Below are 23703 nucleotides of genomic sequence, written 5' to 3' on the forward strand. Positions count from 1 at the left end.
GATTTTCTCTTTAGCTCTCGGCGTTACTTTTCTTCCGAACAGCTGTTCACTCTGTACAAATCACAAATCCGCCCTACCGTGGAATTTTGTTCCCACATCTGGGGTGGTGCCCCCAAAACCTCTCTCAGGCTTCTTGATTCCGTTCAGAAGAGGGCAGTTAGGTTAATTAACGATTCATCTCTAACAGAGTCTCTTTTTTCTGTCTCTTGCTGTCTCATAGACGTACTGTTTCTGCTGCATGCCTCTTCTACAGATACTTCCATGGGCAATGTTCTTCTGAATTGGCTTCTATAATTCCCGCTCTCTCTCTCTCTCTCTCTCTCTCTCTCTCTCTCTCTTCTCAAAACAGTCTGAACATGTGCCGCCACCTGCCAACAACCGTTTACTGTCCAACTTCACACTCACAGAACCAACTTTTCATCTTCCCTGTTTATTCATTCAACTGCCGTTTTCTGGAACAACCTTCCTTCCTACGTATTTCCTGAAAATTACAGTATACAGAAGTTCAAATCCAATGTCATCAAATATCTTCTTTCGTCTTCTCAACCTCCAACCCAAACATGGTACTAAGTACTATAGGTTCTAATACCTCTCGTGTTTGGGGTTTACATGAAAAAAAAAAAAAAAAGAAAAGAAAATGTAAAAGAAAAAGACCTGGGAGTAATTGTGGAGTCAGATATGAAGTTTTCTGAGCAATGCAGACAGGCTGCAAGAGCAGTTCATGGGGGTTTTGTCAAGGATATACAGGAATTTTGCTAGCAGGGAAAAGGAGGTGATTATCCCTTTGTATAAGGCAATGGTCAGGACTGCATATAGTTCTGGAAACTTCATATTAGGAAGGATGTAGATATGCTTTAGTGTGTACAGAGAATGGCAACAAGATTGGTGAGGGGAATGAAGGGATCCTCTTACCAAGAGAAGCTGAAGTTCTACAAACCACAGCTTCTGGAGACTAGGCACTTGCGAGGTGATGTGATTGAGGCATATAAGGCCTTGAATGGGTTGAGCAGAATTAAGGGCTTTATGGGATTAAGGGCTTCCTCTTTCTCAGATTACAAACCTGAGGGAGCATATATTCAAATTGAGGAAAGACAGTTATAGAATAAATGTGCAGATTTTTGTCTTAGCCAGTGGGAAGCTTATTGCAGGAACAGACTTCCACCTGTTGTTGTGGAAGTTGATAACCGAGAAGTCGTTTCTCAGTTATCAAATGAGAAACCGAGAAGTCGAGCTGGTCAATTACTTTCCATGTATCCATAGCCAGTGGGCAGATCAAGGGTATTCCACATTCGGACAATAGGTTCTGGTCAATCTTCTACTGTAAGCACCCTGTTAGAGTTTTAGAAGAGAGTGGTTTTCCTGTACCCCAAACAAAGGGTGATCTGTTGTTTCGCTGAAGTGAATAATGACATTTTGCATAAATATCCATACGTTATGTTTATATGGTCACAGTAATTGAACATCCGAGTGTCTCCGACATTTCGTTCAGTTAAAAAAAATAACAATAATCATAATAATAAAATTCACAAGTGGAATGTTTTTTGTTTTTTTAATTTCCTCTTTATGCAGTCTTTGTGTTACTGTAGCAGTTGATATGTGCTACTTTTCTTTGGTAGGATGTCTAAAAATAATTGGCCTTTTGTTGTTGTTTTCAGCATTAGCATTGGTAGAGGCATATGATGCAAGAAAACAAGCTTATACAAAATCAGCCAAAAAAAAAAAACCCTTCCCATTTTGCCAATCCATTCGCTCCAAATGTTTGTCTAGTTCTGCCTTAGATTTATTTAAGCTGTCAACTTTTGTGACAGATGGAAGTTTGTTCCAGCATTCAACTACTCACTGGCTATAGGCAAACTTCCACACATCTATCCCACAACTGACTTTCCTCAATTTGAATTTATGCCCTCTCAGACGATTATTCTGAGCAAGAGGAAGAATCCCATCAGCATACTAAACCATTCAAGGCTTTATACAACTTAATCAGATCACCTCACAGGTGCCTAGTCTCCAGACCCTATAATTTCCAAAACTTAAGCGTTTCTTCGTAAGAGCAACCCTTTGTTCCATTCACTAATCTTGTGTCCTTCTCTGTACTCGTTCCTGTAGCTCTATATCCTTCCTAAAATGAGGTCTCCAGACCTGCATACAATACTCAAGGCATGGCCTGACAACCTTGAGTACTGTATACAGTACTGTATACAGGGATCAACAGTTGATATCCCCATATATAATTATATAAGGTTATAATCACTTCCTTTTCCCTACTAGCAAAATTCCTGTATATCACTGACGAGATACCATGAGCTACTCTTGCAGACCCTGTGCACTGCTCAGAAAACTTCATATTTCACTACACAATTACCCCCAGGTGCTTTTCATTTTCTGCCACCCTGAGTGTAGTACCACACAATTGATACATTACTCTGGGGTTACTGCTACCCATATGCAGTACTTTATATTTTTCAATGTTAAACTTCAGTTGGCACCTCTCAGCCCATCTGCTCAAATTTTCGAGATCCTGTTGCAGTAGCGTACTGTTGTTAATGTCATTAACAACTCTGCCAACCTTCATATAGCCTGCAAACTTAGACATTAAGCCTGATATACCTTCATCAATATTGCTAATAAATACAGAAAATGACAATGGAACCAACACAACCCTGGGGGACTCTACTAATAACATTAGTCCACGAAGAGCATTGTCCACTGATTACCACTCTATCGTCTCCCACTCAATCATCCCTTTATCAGCAACTTGCCTTTAATGCCACACTGCTTCAATTTGTATAGTAGTATTCCATGTGTAACAGTATAAAAAGCTTTCCTAAGATCCAAGTATATGATATGAAAATAATTTTTGCATCCAGTTCCTTTGTGACCATATCATATAGCATCCAATAAAATTGGTCAGACAAGACTTCCCCTTAACAAACACATGTTGTTTTTGAATTAGAACTGAAGTCTTGTCTAGATGATCCTGCAGTGCTTCCACTAATTTCCCTGGAACAGAAGTTAAACTAGCAGGTCTATAATTACTTGCGTCACCCTTTGACCCTCCTTTGTGAATTGGGGTCACATTCACACATCTCAAGTCCATGGGTACCTCTCATAATTATGGCTAAGGGTTTGCTTACTTCCTTTGCTGTCCCCTTCATTATAACTGGATAGATTCCATCCACCTGAAGTGCCTTTCTTATGTTTATCTTCAACAATTTCTACTCCATTTTACTCTCAGTTATTACAAAATCATTTAGCTCATTGCCAGGGTTTAATACACCTCTAGCATTCCCCTCCTAGCATTCAACTCCTCATGTGGAAATACAGATGCATAATACTGATACCTCTCTGTAAATGTAGATGCATAATACCTCTCATAATTATGGATAAGGGTTTGCTTACTTCCTTTGCTGCCTCTTTCATTCTAACTGGATAGATTCCATCCATCCCAAGTGCCTTTCTTATGTTTATCTTCAACAATTTCTGCTCCATTTTATTCTGTTATTACAAAATCATTTAGCTCATTACCAGGGTTTAATACACCTCTAGCATTCCCCTCCCAGAATAACTCCTCATGTGTAAATGTAGATGCATAATACTGATTCAGTTTGTTAGCTATCTAAGCAGGATCATCAACATTAAGTGGATCAATCTGATTCATCCCCTTCCTTCTAGAATTCACATAACTTACTCTTTGTATCTTTTGCCTGGACAGGTATTTTGAACGAACAGAGGGGTGAAGTGGAAGTGGGTTTTTTTTTTTGGCTGATGCTGCATAAGCTTGCTTTCTTGCATCAAATGCCTCTACTAATGCTAATTATGGACATTCAAGTTGAATTACAGAAAATGTTAGACAGCATCATAAAACAGAAGTTTAAGAAATGCTTGATTTGATTTGATTTGATTTAATTGGTGCATTAGCAACTAAGGCTATAATGCGCCAAGACCAGGTAATATATAAAAATTTAACATCTCAGTGAACTAATTAATTAGGCCACCATGTCTAGATATATAACAACAAATATATAAAAAAGATAAATCAATAAAAGAAATAACAATAACATATAAATTTTAAATATGATTAAAAACCTTTATTGATTTCAAAAAGCTAAAAATAGCAGACACATTGTCATTGTCGGATAAAATCTGACTGAGTGTATACAGCTCAGTCAGATGGTTAAAAGCGGTAAAATGGATATTGCTAAAATATGGACAGTCAACTAAAATGTCTCTAATGAATAAAATTGTGCCACAGGACTCACACATAGGAGGGTCATCAGCCCTCAGCAAAAAAGAATGAGTCAAAGTTTAAGAAATGCCTCAAACAGTGTAAGAAGCACTGGAATGAAAATACAAACTGAGGAGGACTACTTTGAAAGGGACAATGCCTAACGTAAGTCTAAATTAATTTTATTGCTAGAACCTAAAGTATTTTGGCTTGCACCTCATATGTCACTATTATTGCCATAGAAGTAATGTAGTTTAATATAACTGTACAAATTTTATTAGTATATTCAAAAAGAAATTTAGTTAATAAAGACAGGAAAATAATCCTTGCTAGCATGAAATACTAATTTTACTGCATTTAGTTAATAATAACCAACTTGGTGATGTGTGTGTGTGAGAGAGAGAGAGAGAGAGAGAGAGAGAGAGAGAGAGAGAGAGAGAGAGAAATATTTCAGTAAAAAATATATATATATATACACATATATATAAAACTGTTCATGCTCATAATCACGAGGAGTGTAATTTGGAATTGTTTATTACTGACAATCATTACGAAGTATAAAGTGGTATCATAAATAACAGCATTTATTTGTCAAAACACTATAAAGAAATAAAAGTCATCTACAAAAATATATGATTTAACTTATACAATATTATAAAGAAATGAAAAAGTACATGCTTCAATGATTTATTAATGAAATTAAAATTTTTAAGCTACATACTCAGATGACAAAGAAGAAATGCTCCTTGCATCAAGTGGAAGTTCAGAATTTAAAGGCTCTGATTCTGGAATAGGAGAAGTGCTGCAAAATGAATTTGTATACTGTCGCTTGTGTATAACATGTGGATTTTCTACATCAGAAGGAATTGTTAGGCACATTATATCCAGTGTTGTTTTTAGATCATCAAGGTCAATATCTGAACCAGGCTTCTCCAAACAAGAAATAACATCACCTAATAAAAAAGACTTAAAATCTGAATAACTGAAAATTGCCTATATTGTCCAGAGCTGTTATGTACTTACTAAGAATTATAACACTTGGAGTTCATTCAATTTTGAAACCCTAGCTTTGTAGAGAGATTATGCAGATTTAAAGAGGGATTATAGAAACAGTGATGAAAAAGTGGTTATAATATTAAAGGTGTCATTTTTTTATATATTTTTTTAAAATATTTATTTATTTATTACTTTCTGAGATCAGATGCTCTATAAGCTTTGCTTCATTGCATTTTTAATGCTACATACTAAATGTTTAGCAAATTATCTATTCTACAAAAAGCCTTTTGCTTTTACATCTTAATATCATATTTCAATTCTGGAATATAATTCATTAATTATTCTTTTCTTTTTTCCCAACTAAAAGTTAAAAACTTGCATTCTTTATTAATACTTGATAAGAAGGGGAAGGAGTGATTAAGGTGAAGATTATGGTCCATGCTGTGACCATAGTATAATTGTATTCACATACCAGATGGTCCAGCATTACTTCTTTAACCAGTAACTCCATTATTTTACGTGGAACAGATAGTAATCTAACAGGTCTGTAATTAATCATGGCACCTTTTGATTCCCTTTATGAATTGAGGATATATTTACACATCGCCAATCTATAAGAACCTCCCCTGAATCCAAGGACACTCTCATAATTATGGCTAAAGGTTTGCGTACCTCCTTTGCTGCCTCCCTTAATATAATTGGATAGATTCTGTCCATCAAAGGTGTAGGCGGTAGAGATAAATTCACCTCTACCGCCTACATCCCCTATTATCCAAGCATATTGGAATGTCTTGTTAGGATTTTGCGTCTCCATCATATACAATGTGTGTAACTTCCAGGGAGGAAATTACAGTCTATTATTTCTAAGGTGAAAACACCTATTCCTCCTTTCTTACAGAGTGGTTCCATATACCACATTACGTGTCCGGATTGTAGGGGGGTGTTATGTAGGTGAGTCTGGTAGAAGATTGAAAGACCGGGTTTCTGAACATGAGATGGCTCTGTGAACTGCTAATTTTGAACACTCTGCAGTCGCTGAGCATTATTGAGTTGAGCAGCACAATCTTGATCCCCAAAGGGATATTGAAATCATTGACTATTCACATGATTACCACCAGTGCTCATGGCTTGAAGCACTGCACATAGCTAGCAATAACAGTACTATGAATCACATGAGGGGAGTGAACTTACACACCATTATAGAATGTATTGTATTTCAGTGCGATGAGCACTGGCAGTCATCACGCATAAGTAATTCTGTTCTAACGGCACCAGACTCGTGATACATGATCATGCCCAACTAACTTTTGCCATTGCAACCATCAATATACACTGAAGTACACTATTCACCGACTATCTGAATTCATTGACTTCTATTCACTATTCACTAACTTCTCGAAAGCTTCTATGTATTTTAATGCTTTTATTATATTATATTATATTTTAACGCTTTTATCTTATTTTATCTCTGTTTTATCTTATGTATATATCATTTTATTTATTTTAATAAATTTATTTTAACCAGTTAGTCAGTTGTTGCAAGAAACTTGGATGATATGCAACCCGATGCGCAAGGCCTGTTTTCTAACATCTGGAAAGTTAAAATCCCCCATTATGAGACATTCTGATTTGCTAATCCACTATTTCTCTGTATAGCTGTGTGGTATACTCACCACACAATATACTCATCACATGATACACAAGTCATTAGGCCTATAACACACTCCTACTCTCAATTTTGTTTTCCCAGTGCTTACATCAGACCATACTGACTCAACATTGCACTGGTCACCGATGTCAATTGGATTAGATTTAATATACTTCTTAAATAAGAACATAACCCCCTCGACCTCTGTTGTCCTTCCTGTATTCATTGTACTCCTCATATTGAAATTCCATATCGCTATGTCTGAGTGACACCTTGTCTCCACTATCCCTACAATATCTTCATTTGATGATTTAATCAATACTTCAAATTCATCAATTTATTTACAATGCTCCTAGCATTAGTGTACATGCAAGTTCTGTATATATGCACGTGTTCATACTGTTAGTTACCGTATCACTGCCAATGTATTTACTTGTTCCATGAAGACCCACAGGAGGGCCTGAAACCCCTGACACCTTGCTTTCCAGGCTGCTGGATTTATAAGAAATAAAACTGTAAAATTGCTCTAAATGAAATTATATAAATTAATAAGTTGTAAAAACTTAAGGATTAGTTACATGTAAAACTTAAGGATTAGTTACATGTAAAACTTAAGGATTAGTTACACGTAAAACTTAAGGATTAGTTACACGTAAAACTTAAGGATTAGTTACATGTAAAACTTAAGGATTAGTTACATGTAAAACTTAAGGATTAGTTACAGTATTAAAAGACAAACATATCTAACACATAGGATAACTATCCCTCCCTTGGCAGATGACAATATTTGAGATGAGAATATTATCACTGGAGACAAGTCTGACTGTAGGATGCCAGGCATTTACCATAGATCTTTTCACATAAAGTTTGTCTGTGCAGATGACACTGTAACACACCACTCCATGCCACAACTTAACACTGACAGTCCTGCCTTTCAGTCTTCTGGTCACTTTCCAAGTAATAGATGCAGGCATATTCATCCAATGACATTTATAATGCTTCACTACAAGGGTGCTAATCTTTGGTAGCTGTAGTTCACAAACAAGACATGTCTGCAAACATGATTAAGTATTTAATAAAATGGTCTCATACCTGAATTTGCATATTGTTGGCCAGTATTTGTTGGAAGATTTAGTAATTTACATTTGTGCATCAGTCCATTAACATGATGCCATCACTGCTGCAAAAATTGATATCAATACAGATATTATCCAACAGCTTGTGCAGTCATCCACTAATTGTTCTGACCAGTCTGGAATGAGTCAAATTTCATCAACCTCCTCATTTTGGAAACTAGAACTAGAGAGGTATATTGAAAATTTAAAGGAATCCTCCAACCAACAATCTCCCATATACAGACACTGTTATATGTATCACAAAACTGTTTGACAAAACATATCAACTGCAAAAAGCTGCAAAGCTTTTAAGTAAACCCACTATTTTTATATTTGAAACTAGCTGGGGTAGTAAATACTGAATGGGGAATCTCCCATATTATGGTTTAACAATTTCTAAAACTAAAATTCTATACCAATGAGACTCACTAATACAGGAAGAGCTACATGGTACATGCATTCAATTATATTTTTGAATGTTTGAAAAATTATGTTAACACTACAAAGAAAGGAATGATGTACATTGTTATATATGATAGAGAGAACATAGCTACTGATAGTGCTGTTCTGATTACTGAAGGAAAAAAAAACAAAAAAGAAAAAGTGAATACATATTTTGCAGCTACATTCATACATGAAGAACTGTTTTAAGAATTAGCATGAAGTATAGCAAAGCTGCCAACCCGCACTGGACCAGCGTGGCAGATTATGGTCCATTTCCCTCAGCATGAATTGTTGAGAAGGCTTCCATCCTGCAGTGGGTTGATAATGGCTGCACTTTACTTTTTATAGCAAATTGTAACTGGGAGCTAAATGATTTTGTGATAACTGAGAGTAGAGTGAAAGAGAAATTGAGGCTAAAATTAAATTAAATCATCCTAGATCTGCCAAAATCTATCCAATATTAAAATAAGTAGAAACAGATGTCAGTAAACCATTATGATAGTACCCTTGGTATATCATGGAGGTTCTTATGGATTGGAGGCATGCAAATGACTCCCCTATTCCTACAGAGGGTTTACAGGGAAACATGAATGAATAAAACCTGCAAGCTTGACTTCTTTCCAAGAGAAAATAAGGAGTCAATGATCAAAGAAGTAAAAACACAGGATCATGTTGACAGTAAAGTAGTTTTACAGCAATCACAATAAAGATTCATTAAGGATGAGCTTGTCTGACTACTCTGATGGTCGACTATGATGCAGTATTATTATTATTAGCCATATGGTGCAAGGAAGCCTGAGGCTTATGGTGCATCAGGAAAAAAAAAGTTCCCAAGTTACGCAGAGAGAGAGAGAGAGAGAGAGAGAGAGAGAGAGAGAGAGAGAGAGAGAGAGAGAAGGGAATCACCAAGAAAGAGAAGAATGATGATATCCAGCTCAGGGCCCTGGGTGTGCCAAGCCCATACTCACCAGATGTGAGCCCCTGAGGTTAAATAAAGAAACTGAATGTAGCAAATAATTCTGGCATCATATACTTAGGTTTCTGAAATATTTTTGATAGAGCTCTACAAGAAAGACTGCTGTACAAATTGGAGTAGTGCAGCATTAAGGAAAAGTCACTGCTATGATTAAAGGGAAGGTTGAGTGAGAGAAGACAGTGAATCAATATAACGGGCACTGCTCTTCATGGACTAATGTTATTAGTGAAGCCTCGTCCCATGGTTGGTTCAGTGCTAGGCCCACTGTATTGTTCAATATTTGTTAACGATATTGATGAAGACATAATGTCTAAATTTAGGGATGATAACAAAGGTTGGCAGAGGAGTAAATAATGGTAATCAGGTTATGCTACTGCAACAAGATTCAGAAAAATTAAGCAGCGAGACTAACTAGTAATATTAATAAGTGAATATGATCAAGTAATTATATGAATATATAATAACTTGATACCCAATGGTCAGATTTTCATAAAATTATACTTCTAGCTCTTCCAGAAAGAGTTGTCAAGCTACACCTTATTTCATTATAATCAGAAAAACAGAAACCTGGCAAATATTACTGTCATTATTTTTTATTTATTTTTGCTTTTAGACAGATATCACATAACGTAGTTGAAGTACTAAATATCACGTTCATTGCTATGCTCTGACAGGAAGAATTAATGGGCAATATGGTGGATGTGCAGAAATGAAATGTTCTATTTGTGCATAAAAGACATAAAAGTGGTTTGAAAAAGTTATTTTTGTCATCAGTTTACTGAATATATAAATCTATTTTCTTATTAAATATGTTTTATAATTTGCTTGATATTAACATCAAGGAAGAAATAAGCTAACTGCATTATGAATGTCTTGACAGCATACTTGGAGTGTTTAATTTATTAAATCACAAAGCCCAGTGTTACATTTCATCTGCTGTGATTACAAAACATAGGCCGACCAGGCTAGCTGGGTGGGTAAAGTGCCTGCCTGGCAACCCAAAGGTCGCGGGTTCGAATCCCGCCTTGGACTTGGATTAGAGTAGAAAATGCAAAACTTTGGGAGGTGCAATATGGCCACAGAAGCCGATGTGCCAACAACTAACAAAAAAAAAAAAACCATGGAATGAATATTTCACTACGAAGTAGGTGCAAGTGGAGTGAAACAGAACTGCTTTTAAATATTATTAGGTTACTCAATTAGTAATAAGATAATTAGTTATTTACTTTTCACTTCTCTTAATTACAGAAAAAGCAAAAATTCAATTAATTTTCAAGAAATAAAAATCAAATGCATCCGAAATGTAACACACTGCATACATTAAACTTTTAGTCTAGAATTGTTCCAAGAAATTTTAACACATCTGACCTACCTATTAATTTATTATTAATAAACACACCCAGTGAATTTAAAGTTGACATATTTAGTTTTGTCAGGATTAATAATTAATGTAAAACTCAATAAATATTCAACTACTACATACATTTATTTACTTATCTCTGCTGTGAAGATACAGAATGAAAACTACCATTAAAATATTGAACAACAACACCACATTATCAGCATAAGCAAAAAAAATTGTTATGCAACACCTTAAACAGAATAAGAATGCTGAAAAAAAATTTTCAGGAGGAACACAGCCATGATAAATCCGTCTCTGTAAATGTTGCTATGGGAAACAAGAGGTGGGGTGAGCTAGGGTTGAGAGGTGGAGGAGCCCTAAGGGTTTCTCAGCTTGTACAACAAGTAAACTGACCTAAGAAAAACAATTATAGGACATAACACATGCAGTGCAATGTGGCTTTAGATGCTAGTAAACTATTTATAATATCAATAATAATTCTCCATACAGGTATGACTTATCTTGCATCTTGGAATTGGTAGTTGAGGCTGTCAAAGACATTTTCACAGATATGACAAGCTGGGCTTGCTACCTGGAAGTCTAAAACATTGATGGATCTGATATTCAGGTGACACTTGAGTCAAGTGAACCAAATTTCAGTGAAGTCCGGTCGTTCTGCAACAACCAAATCCTCTGTTTGAGCCTTCACAATGGTGGCACTTCAGTAACCTTGGGTTAATTCCCATATGCAAGTTCTGATATGGCACCTAGTATACAGGAGGTGACCACCCAGGTGCAAATCAACATAGGCAGGGGTCAAGGTGTGGCATCTACAACACACAGAGGAATGCTGCCCATCTGTGTTACGAGGCAATACTAGATGGTAGATAACCCGCATCAAACGGTGCAATACCACCACTTTGCTTATTGGAGGCTTGAAGTGGTGGAACCTCTTTAGCATTAGTAGAGGCATATGATGCAAGAAAGCAAGCTTATGCAGCATCAGCCAAAAAAAAAAAAAAAAACACCCTTCCACTTCACCCCTCCGTTCGTTCGAAATAACTGTCCAGCTGAGCCTTAAATTTATTTAGGCTATCAACTTCCACAACAAGGGATGGAAGTCTGTTCCACCAACCAACTACCCGCTGGCAAAAGGCAAATTTCCGCACATCTATCCTACATCTGTCTTTCCTCAATTTCAATTTATGCCCGCTCAGGTGATTATTCTGAGCAAGAGGCAGTATCCCATCAGCATTGAGCATACTCAAACCATTCAAGGCTTTGTACATCTCTATCAGATCACCTTGCTGGTGCCTAGTCCCCAGACACTGTAATTTGCAAAACTTAAGCCTTTCTTCGTAAGAGCAACCCTTCGTTCCATTCACTAACCTTGTTGCCCTTCTCTGTTCTCGTTCCAGCAGCTCAACATCTTTCTTGAAATGAGGCGGCCTCCAGACCTGTATACAGTACTCAAGGTGCAGCCTGACCAGTGCCTTATACAAGGGAATAATCACCTCCTTATCCCTGCTAGAAAAATTCCTGTATATGATTGATAAGACAACATGAGCTACTCTTGCAGCCCATCTGCACTGCTCAGAGAACTTCATATCTGCCTGCACAATTACCCCAGGTCCTTCTCATTATCTACCACTGTCAGTGTAGTACCACAGAGTTGATACGTTGCTCTGGGGTTGCTGTTTCCCATATGTAGTACTTTACATTTGTCAACGTTGAACTTCATTTTCCACCTCTCAGCCCATCTGCTCAACCTTTCCAGATCCTGTTGCAGCAGCATAGCGTCAATAGCATCCTTAACAACCCTGGCAACCTTTGTATCATCTGCAAACTTGGACATTAAGCTTGATATACCATCATCAATATTATTTATAAATATAGAAAACAACAATGGACCCAACACTGAACCTGAGGGACTCCACTAATAACATTAGTCCGCAATGAGCAGTGTCCATTAATTACCACTCTCTGTCTTCTGCCACTCAACCATCCCTTTATCCTTAGCAACAATTTGCCACCAATGCCACACTGCTCCAATTTCTGCAGCAGTCTTCCATGTGCAACAGTATCAAAAGCCTTTCTAAGATCCAAATATATAATATCAAAGTTATTCCCTGCATCCAATTCTTTTGTGACTACATCATAGTATCCAATCAAACTGGTCAGGCAAGACCTTCCTTAACAAAACCATGCTGTGTCTGAGCTATAACTGAATTCTTGTCAAGATGATCCTGCGGTGCTTCTTTAACCAGTGCTTCCATTAATTTTCCTGGAACAGAAGTTAAACTCACAGGTCTATAATTACTTGTGTCAGCCATTGATCCTCCTTTGTGAATTGGGGTTACATTTGCACATCTCCAGTCTGTGGGTACCTCCCCTGAGTCCAAGGAATCTCTCATAATTATGGCTAACGGATTGCTTACTTCCTTTGCTGCCTCCTTTAAAATAACTGGATAGATCCCATCCACCCTAGGTGCCTTTCTTGTATTTATCTTCAACAATTTCTCCTCCACTTTACTCTCAATTATTACAAGATCATCCAGCTCACTGCCAGTGTTTACTTCATCTATGGCATTCCCCTTCCTGAATAACTTCTCATGTGTGAATGTAGATGCAAAATATTGATTTAGTTTGTTAGCTACCTGAGCAGGATCATCAACAGTTGAACCATCGGTATCAAGTGGGCCAATCTGATTCATCCCCTTCCTTCTAGAGTTTACATAAGTAAAGATCTCCTTGCTGTTTTTCTTTGCATCCCTTGCCAAAGATTTCTCATAATCTGCCTTCGTCTGACTAACCTCCTTTGTAACTTGGTTACAGATCAACTTATATCTATCATAGGCTTCTGTGTCACATGTTAATTTATATGTATCACATGCATTTTTCTTCTCTGCCATATGTCTCATTAGTTCATCTGACATCATTTAGGTCTGAACCTTGAACGATATTTCTTAGTTGGTATGTAAAGCCTAGTAGCTTCTAAGATAAGTTCTTTGAATGCTTCCCATTTTGAGTTTGCTGTTGGTAACCATGTCGCCCATCATAGCCTCTTTTTGAGGGTATGATGGGCTACATGGTAAGATCCAATCTGTCATGCATTTAAAGGATACAACCCTCTAATGGTGTTCACAGGGTGGCCACCGGAGAACATACCAGACTAAACCTCTTGGTAACACTCTCTCTCTCTCTCTCTCTCTCTCTCTCTCTCTCTCTCTCTCTCTCTCTCTGAGGCTTCCAGATCAGCTAGTGTTTAATCTCATTGCCTCTACTCTGCCAGATAGTGACTGAAGGGAGTCCACGTATGCTTGTGTATTTGGGGGCATTATCAAGGCTTTATTATGTCAAGGAGCTGGGAATATTCTTGTTGTGTGAATGACATATCTAAAAATTTCCTTACGTCATACATCATGTCCCCCCCTCCTTTTCTAAACACTGAATACATTAAGAATAGTCAAATTAAAAAGAACAAACTCATCTGAGAAAACCCATATACTTTTTCTGACAGAATCTCAATTATCGGTTGATTCAAACACTGCTTATCTCAGCTGTCCTAATTATTCGCTGTACAATTCCTTTTGCTTCTGTAGAAAGGCCTCTGTAGCAGAGTGGTCAGGAGCGGGAGTGCAGTAGCACACGCTCTTTGAGTGGACCGGAGTTCAAGCCCCTGACTGCTAAATACAGTCAATCTGCCAACCAGCATGGCAGATTATGGTCCATTTCCCTCAACATGAATTGTTGAGGAGGCGTCCATCTTGCAGTGGGTTGATAATGGCTGCAGTTTACTTTTACTTTTCCTTCAAAGGTGGTACTTGTGCATATGTCCACTCTGATATTCCCTGTCAGACTTAGGAATTTGGAATCTATTCTTTTCCATCTTCTCTGGCTTAAAATCTCTCTACCCCATTCTGTCAATTCATCTGATGCCTGTATTGTTCTCCAAAAGTCCACTAATTACTAACTCTTTGACTTCCTCTCTTTGACACTTGACTTTAATGTACACAACTCCAGCTGGTCAAGACGCTTAGGCTTTTGCAAATACTAATGACCTCGCACAGATTGTTCATATACCTACCAGAATACCATACAATCCCAACCTCACAGCCAACATTCTTGATCATTTTATCATGAACAACCTTTTCAAGTACATGGTTGAAGTGAGTGGTCCTCTATGCACTTCAGATCACAACTTCGTGTTGGTCTCTTATCCAATGGAGCCATTCTCTCGTGGCCATTCCCAACCCTGTGTTGTTTGGCATTGCAAGAATGCAAAATGAGATGACTTGTAAGATTTCTTTTCTTCTTTTCCCTGATTGGTAAGATTACTGTTTCAAATCTTTTAATGTTAAGATTTGCTCAGATCATGTCAGTAAAATTATTCTTGTAATGGTGAAATCCTTTATTCCACACTCCACTTTAAAATCTCATCATTTATTTAAACCTTGATTTTCCAACAGACGTGTTAAGGCTGTTAAAGATAAGGATGTTGCACATTGCAATTGGCTTGTATCCACACCAAAGCTTGCAACAATTGTAATACAGCTATTAATCAGTCCAAACTATATTTTGAACAGACTAAGAGCAGTAAACTTCTTGTCTAAATGGTAGTCAAGTATTCTGATCTCCTGCCAAAGCTATCGACCACACATTTTGCCCATTTCTACCCCCACTTTTCTCGAAACCAGATAGTTCTATACCCACTTCAGCTAAAGATAAAGCTGACCTGCTGGGATCCTACTTTTCTTCTAACTCATGTATTGATGATGCATCTCTTTTATTATATATGTTGATTGTGGTATGAGGGCTGTTGATTTTTATATCTAAGTCTAAGTAATTGGCTGTAAGGTCATTATTATTTGTTTTCTCCACAGTACGTTCTGAAGGGTAAATACCAGAGAAGTTCTGTTTAAATGTAGGGTAGCTGAATACTAACAAGTCATCAATATATCAATATATCTGTAAAACTATTTGTATGAGGGCAGAGAGGTCTCAGACAAGTAAAGATATAGGTTAGCTAAGACAGCTAGCTGGGCTACACATGGGGGTATCTTGGTTAGTAAGTATATGGATTTGCCATCAAAAATGTAATTGTAGGAAATGCAAAGATTAATGAGATTGTGCCAATAAACTGAATTACAACCAAGAATATGTTTGTAGTTATTGAAAATTTCATTTAGTACCATTTTTCAGTTGGTTAGGTCTATACCGGTGAATAAACTATTAAAGCCAAAAGTTTGCACACGAGTAATGTTATCAGATTTTAGTGCATTAATAACTGGTATATTGTTATTAATTATTCAACTATTAGGAAGGATGTCCACGATAGGTTTACGTAACCTTTCCAGTGTTTTGCCAACTTTATGGACGTAACTGTATTTGCAAGAAGTAATGAACCTGAAGCCTGTGGAGTTTTTGTGGAACTTGGGAATGAAATAAATATAGGGAAATTTAAAGCTGATATTTTTTTTGCTAAAAGCAATTAACTTTTTTGTAATGATGCTGTTGTTGTACGACTCCCCCCCCCCCCAGGTCACTTCAACTGACATATATAGACCATACAGTGAACTTTCTGTTTTCTTCTTTGGTCTCTGATGGCACTCAACTTCAGCGTTTTCCTGTCCATGCACAAAGTAAGTTTTCTTATTTTGCCTTCTTTTGGATTTCATTCATTTTTTTTTTTAACAGGAATCTATCGGCATTATTTTAGCTTTTTTCAGTGTTACTTTATTTATTTATTTTTATATATACATATTCATTATCCTTCCTTTTGGTCTCTGTCGGGTCAGTTATGATTAGGAGGGCATTCTAGTCGCGGAAGAGAACAGTCTGTTGATTTTTGGCTGCTGTAAAGGAACAAGTATTTTTAATTATTACCGTATTCTTCGTTAATTAACATACATTGTGTTTTACAGAAATATCAAATAGGTTTAGTAGTATTCATTAGCTTCTTATTTTGAATTTAACTAGCGATTTTTGGAAGTTACGACTCCTGGTGTTGCCACCAATATTGTTGAACTAGCCGCCATATTGCAGTCGATAAGAAATAGCATAACATTAACATATCTTGAACTGATAGCGCAAAGTATAAAGTAAAATTATATAGCGTAATACGAAGCACACAATTAGGACTCTGTTAGCTTATTATACAGGGTGTCTCAAAAATATTGGTACAAATGTTTAGGGGAGGTAGGCAACATCTAAAGGAATGTGAATCGCATAGGAACCCATAACCGGAAACATCACAGGAAAGTAGTAGCAGAGGCACAAGAAGCAGAAATGAGCAAGACAGTAATTAGTGGCAAACATTTATTTGACATATTAACAATGGAGTACGAGATGGATGCATTTCATGATGTTACAACAGATGCTAGAAGGTTCCACCATGAGACACGATGAATGCGTGACACCGACTCAGCATGGATTGGCAGACATGGTCGAACACACCTGGAGTTTCTTTGACAGTAGCAACAGCGCAGACGAGTCTTGCCACGAGATCCATTTCTGTCTCCACAGGCAATTCATATATGATAGATTTGAGGGCCCCACAGAAAGAAATCAAGGCTCGATAAATCAGGTGAGCATGGGGGCCAGGCAACGGGTCCAGCATGGCCAATCCATCCACGCCCAAAACGCCTGTTCAAATGGTCACGAACACACCTTCCATAATGGGCAGGTGACCCATCATGTTGAAACCAAATGTTGTCTCACATCTGCTGGAACATCGTCAAGTAATCCTGGTAGAACTTGTTCAAGAAAGATCAGCGGAGTTCATGCGGGATGGTAACGGGTATGGGCCGACTAAGCAGTCACCGACCATACCTGCCCACACATTTACTGCGAAGCGATGTTGTGCCGCATGGGGACGCACACTGTGTGGGTTGTCGTGAGCCCACACATGAGCATTGTGCTGATTGAATAAGCCTTCCCAAGTGAAATAAGCCTCATCCGTGAACAAAACAGAGGCTGGAAAATTCAAGTCTTGAACACTTTCTTGGAGAAATCACTGCACAAAAGCCACATGTGCAGGATGATCTTGGGGGAGCAGTAACTGAACCCTTTGGAGATGAAAGGGGTGTAAGGAATCGTGGTGCCAGACAGGCTGTACACTGCAACGAGACACTCCTAAGGTAGAGGAAATGGCACGTGTGCTGGTAGTAGGATTATTCTGGACGACATTCAAGACACTTTCTTCCATGACGGGAGTTCGCATTGAACATGGTCTGCCCGCACTACTCCTGTTATCTCTAAATGACCCATAATCGCACAAATTTTGATGCACACACGAACAAACGAAGAGTTCTCCATAAATTCGTTGAGCGGCTCGTCCATTGCCCTCTGCTAATCCATACACTAGGTGCATGTCTGCCAGCTCACAGTTCGTATGTCGATTCATGCTCTTCATGCAGCGACTACTGCTTGAAAGAGTAAACCAGAAATTTTCCCTCTTGCGAACTGATGAACAGCGCTGTCTACCGACTTACGGTGACGTTTCCGGTTATGGGTTCCTATGCGATTCACATTCCTTTAGATGTTCTCCCCTTAATGTTTGTACCAATATTTTTGAGACACCCTGTAGTATCTAAATTTACTGTATTTAAATGGAAATCATGACCCCCAGACAAGAGCTGTGAAGCAAAGTTCACAGAACAGTGAGAGTGCTGTGACTCGGGGAAGAAACGAAGGGGGCATTGGAGAATGCATCACGGTCTCAAAAAATGTGTGAAATGTGAAATGTTTGGCGAACTTTCTAAAGCGGGACATGATCTAGCCAAGGAGGATGTCTTTGTGTGTGCTAGATGCCTAGGGTATCAAGAAATTAGGCCCCAATTTAGCATTCTGATGGGTAGCTATGAAAGCTTGAGGTTTACAGTAAATGCTCTCAAAGAAATTAATATAAAGGGGCCATCAAGCTCTCAGCTGCCCAGCTCAATGGCAGAGCTCACTCCTGTGCATCAGGCAACACAGAGGCAATCTCCAAGGCAGAATGCATTGGTCCCAAAGGAACTAGTTATTGGTGGTGACTCTATAGGAATGGGTTTGCATGTTATCTCAGCGTGAACTTAAGTAAATTTAAATGAATTTAACTATATGTATATATATATATAAATGATACACTGTAATTTGCAAGCTGGTGGGTACAAGTTTTCTACGCCGTAAGACACCAAAAATGCAAAGTGTATCCTATGTACATATATACATGGCACTAAATATGACAATTTTATTGAAACAATAGGTTCAGAAAAGAAATTTTTGAAATTAGTTATGCTTATCGCTTTCTTGAAGTATATTTCAGGTAAACGATAGGGAAATTATTATTAATCAACTTGCCGTACAACGCTGTTAAGCCCGTTGAACAATTTTTATTACTATTGCAGATATAAGCAATCCTTAGACATTGCGATAAAATTATATTAGCATGCACTGATTTTGATATATTAGATCTCCAGTTTGTAAGGCTGACTACATTAAAATTAAATGTCTCTCTTTTATTATATACGTTTACGTCTATATTATTATTTTGGAATATTTCTATATGAAGATCCAAGTAATTTGCTATAGTATTGAAACTATTAGTTTTTTCTAATACAAGTTCTACTGGATATAATTTACTCTAATCCTGGACAATTAAAAACACATATATCATCTACGTATATATATATATATATATATATATATATATACACACACACATACATAAGTGTCATCGATGAAAGTAAAATAAAATAAAATAAAAATAAATATAAAATGCCGAGCCTAGTTGAAGAAAAAAAGAAAAAAGAATGTTAAGAACCTATATAAGATTAAGTAGAATTAAATCTGAATTAATGCCGAATTAACAGGCCAATCATATGTACAAAAGCTGAAAGAAAAAGAGGGGAGGGTAATTTTTCCTGTTTTTCCTTTTTTTCCACTTCTTCGTTTTCATATTTCATATATATATACATACACACACACATACATATATATAGTTAAATTCATTTAAATTTACTTAAGTTCACGCTGAGATAACATGCAAATTCAGCTCAGGGTCCTACTATAGAAACGGGTTTGCGATCCCAGACATACCCAAGCCACAACTTATATCTTGTAATGTCTTTAAACTGTCCTATACTCTTTATTTTTATTTCTCCGAAATTATTAGGGCAATCCGAGGACGTAGGAGAAACTATTTCTTATCTATACCACTATTTTTCGCCTTTGTGGAGTTCAGGTTCTATTATTCCTACTCCTTTAGTTTTTCTTCTTACTATCTGCATGTTTCTCTTTGCGTTAACTTAAATTCAATTATTTATTTATAATTATTTTTACCCATCACATAGGGGGCACCACATATTATTTTGACGACTATTACATTATGTCCTAGATATGGTCAATATGTAGTATGTATTATATATTTAATCTCATTTTAATCATTAAATTACGTTCTCTGTCGGGTCAACGATGATTAATATGTGCTTACATTTATATTTTACTTATATTTCTTACCTTTGATTCTAATAATTCTAAATTTTCTTAACTTTTTATCATCATTCGATTTATTTACATTCATTTTATATTTGGCCTATTATATTTGGCTAAGTATATTACTATGTGATAATGAATTTTTCATGACACTTTACTGATGAATTTTCATTACGTTCAGCTAAAATTATGTTTATGACAAAACTAATTTTATATATCAATACATTTACATAAATTATAATATTATTATATAGAACATTCCATCACGTGGGGCGCCTCCGTAGCCAGGTGGGAAGGAGCAGCAGTGCGTAGCACACGCTTCTTGATTAGACCGGGGTTCGAGCCCGTCACCACCAAATATGGATGATGCGGAAAGGTCAGGGAATGACCACCGCATATCCCGGAGTAATATGGCCTAAGCTGCTAATGCTCCTAAAAACCAAACAACAACCATCACGTGGCCGTCAATTCCCTACTTCTTTGGGGGCTTTGAGTGGATTTCACTGTCAACCTCAGTGAATGTAACTTCAGGTTACATTCGATTTAACGAACACCCCCTTCTCCCTTCTCCTCAATTGGACAAGTATTTTGAACAAACGGAGGGGTGAAGTGGAAGGTGTGTTTTTTTTTTGTTTTTTTTGGCTGATGCTGCATAAGCTTGCTTTCTTGCATCATATGCCTCTACTAATGCTAATGCTAATTAGTCCGTTAAATCGGGGGTTTACTGTATACATGCACAAGTCCTTACTTTTAGTGGACTTTGACAGTGGATTTCACTGTCAAAGTAAGTTTGACAGCCCATCTGATGTAATGTCTCATACCTACCGTTTCTGTTGTCCCTATACCAGTTTTGCCTTTTGCTATATTAATTTAACTTTCGAATTTACATTTTAAATTTTAAATTTAATTTTTCAAATTTAAAATATTTCATTTACTTATTTTTATTTTAGTTTAAATTTTTATGATCATTCTCTACAGCAAACTGTGATAGGTGACAAAGCCCAACGGGTAAGTATCCAATATTGTGAAGGCTCTTACCTACTGCCACTGTCCTGGGAAAGTGGTAGATCAGAAAGGGGTTATTTCCTGCCTTCTAATTGTTATATAGGTAGCGAAGCTTTTTACTGCTCAGTCGCACTTAGTTTATACTGTGTCATGTTGGTGCATTAGCCTCAGGCCCCGATATCCTATGCTAATGTCTGCTGTGGGGGTGGGGGTGTTTATTTCTTATGAATATGCCAAATGGGATTTAAGTTTGTCTTAAAATTAAACATAATTTTAGCTGAAGGTAATGAAAATTCATCAGTAAAGTGTAATGAAATATACTTTATTGATTACATACAAAAAAAAAAGTAAATTGCAGCCATTATCAATCCACTGCAGGATGGAAGCCTCTTCAACAATTCATGCTGAGGGAAGTGGACCATAATTTGCCACACTGATCCAGTGCGGGTTGGCAGATCGACCGTATTTAGCCGTCAGGGGCTTGAACCCCGGTCTACTCAAAGAGCATGTGCCACTGCACTCCCACTCCTGACCACCCAGCTACGGAGGCCTAAAATTAATATGTATAGGCCATGCTGAATTAAGATAACCTAGTTGGGCTAACTTGATTACCAGATTTGTATGCACAATAATACTTATATGTCATAGCGCCATTAAAAAAAAAAAAAATTTCGGGTAAGGGAAGTGCATAGGATGATAGGTTTAATTTCCTTTTTATTTATATTTTATTTTATTTATATATATATATTTTTTTTATTTATTAATTATTATTATTTAGTTATTTATTTTATTTATTTATTTTTCTTTTGTTTTTATCATTGTTTTGTTTGGATTTTTTTTTTTTTTTTTGGCTGGTGCAGCATAAGACATAGGCTTTCTTGCACCATGCGGCCGTTACTAATACTAATATATAGGCACGTATAATGTCTAATTGGCATAATTACAATGGCATTAATGTTGCACATAAGTATTCATTAAACTATAAGCTAAAATCTAACCTATTATGCATACTAATTAATAATAATAATAATAATAATATATACATATATATATATATATATATATATAAACATTCTTCTTCAGTGCACAACCCACCTTGTATACACTGCATCAGATTATTTCAGGTACCATTCACTTCGACTGATTCCTCTCACTTTGATTTTTTAACATTTTTTGATCCTCTATTTCATATAACAGATTGCTAAATGTTTCTTAAAGTAAAAAAAAAAAAAAAACACACACACACAATTCAAACAAAAAATTTGGAAAAATTACATTAACTTACCAAGGCAAGTTGGGAGTGAACCTAAAGAGCAACTTCCAATATTCTTTTTGGTTTTAACAGAACAAGCAAGGTGAATAAACAATGGTGGTATCATCTGGCTTTGTGCAGCTCCTGAATCTTCATCTTCTTCAAGAGAAGGCAATGAAGAATGTGTATCCATATTGCTGACAGAGGGACTGGATACATTTTTACAATCTGATTTCGTAAATGTTATTAAACATGAAGAAATAAAAATTAAGGTTAATCAGATGAAAATTAAAATGTACGACTTCAAATATTACAGGATGATCTAAATAAAACAATGGCAATAGTATTTTTGTTTTTCTATAACAAGTAAGAAACAAAACAAATATCTATATTTCCAAAATATTATCAAAATAACATTTAATAACATGAATAGATTTTAATAAAATGACATTTTAATAATTAAAAATGGGGAAAAAATCAGTACTCAACACTGCAGGTTGCCAATGTTGGGTACTGCAATGTCAATCAGATAATAAAAAAACAATATTTTTTATTAAATGTGATTTTAAAAAAAAAATTAAAATATGAAACCTCAATTTATGTTAAGAATATATAAGATATTCTTAATCGCAATACAACATTTAAGGACAGCAAAAGCTACAAAGAAGTTCTTCCATTATTGTTTTCAAATAATAATCTGTATTTTCTTGAAATAAATATAGCTGAAATAATTATATTTTAAAATCATGAACAGTGTCAGAAAATTCAAAACATGATTACAAGAGAATGCAGCTGGGCTGACTGGTTCAATAGGCAATTTTCACCTGAAGTTTAAACTTCTATTGTAGCAGATATACTAGGTGCAATGATAAATGAGCCTGATTTTAGTAACATGCAATCGTAAGGTGACATCTTGAGCTGTATCCAGGTCTGGAAGTCTCATTTTAAAAAAGTTGTGGATACCTTGGAATGAGTACAGAAAAGAGCAACCAGACAAAGAGGTACTCTTACTGCATAAGATTTCAGTTCTGCAAATTGCACCAAATTGCACAAATAGCCATTTTCAAAATGACTAGATAAGTTTTTAAGGCTTTAAACGAATTGAGTAAACTTAATGATGATGGTATTCTAACTCTTTTACAGACTAGGTACACAAGGGGGCATAAACTGAAATCGGAGAGGGGAAAAAAAAAAAAAAAAATGGCTGCAGGGTAGATGTGTGATTG

The 23703-nt window shown here is 36.5% G+C and overlaps 1 protein-coding gene across 1 annotated transcript in view; it reads right to left on the minus strand.

Annotated features, from left to right (window-relative positions):
• The window catches only part of LOC150086960 (KICSTOR complex protein SZT2-like), a 1378951-nt gene that overhangs the window by 876104 nt on the left and 479144 nt on the right, over positions 1–23703 (minus strand). Inside the window, exons 27-28 of the mRNA XM_090372336.1 lie at positions 22511–22705; positions 4947–5178 (exon numbers count right to left, since the gene is read on the minus strand). Coding sequence (XP_090228462.1) covers positions 4947–5178; positions 22511–22705 — 427 coding nt within the window. The remainder of the gene's footprint in view (positions 1–4946; positions 5179–22510; positions 22706–23703) is intronic.

The sequence above is a fragment of the Mastigoproctus giganteus genome, chromosome 4 (genome assembly GCF_048544385.1).
Source record: "Mastigoproctus giganteus isolate SK-2022 chromosome 4, ASM4854438v1, whole genome shotgun sequence".
NCBI classification, from domain to species: Eukaryota; Metazoa; Arthropoda; class Arachnida; order Uropygi; family Thelyphonidae; genus Mastigoproctus; species Mastigoproctus giganteus.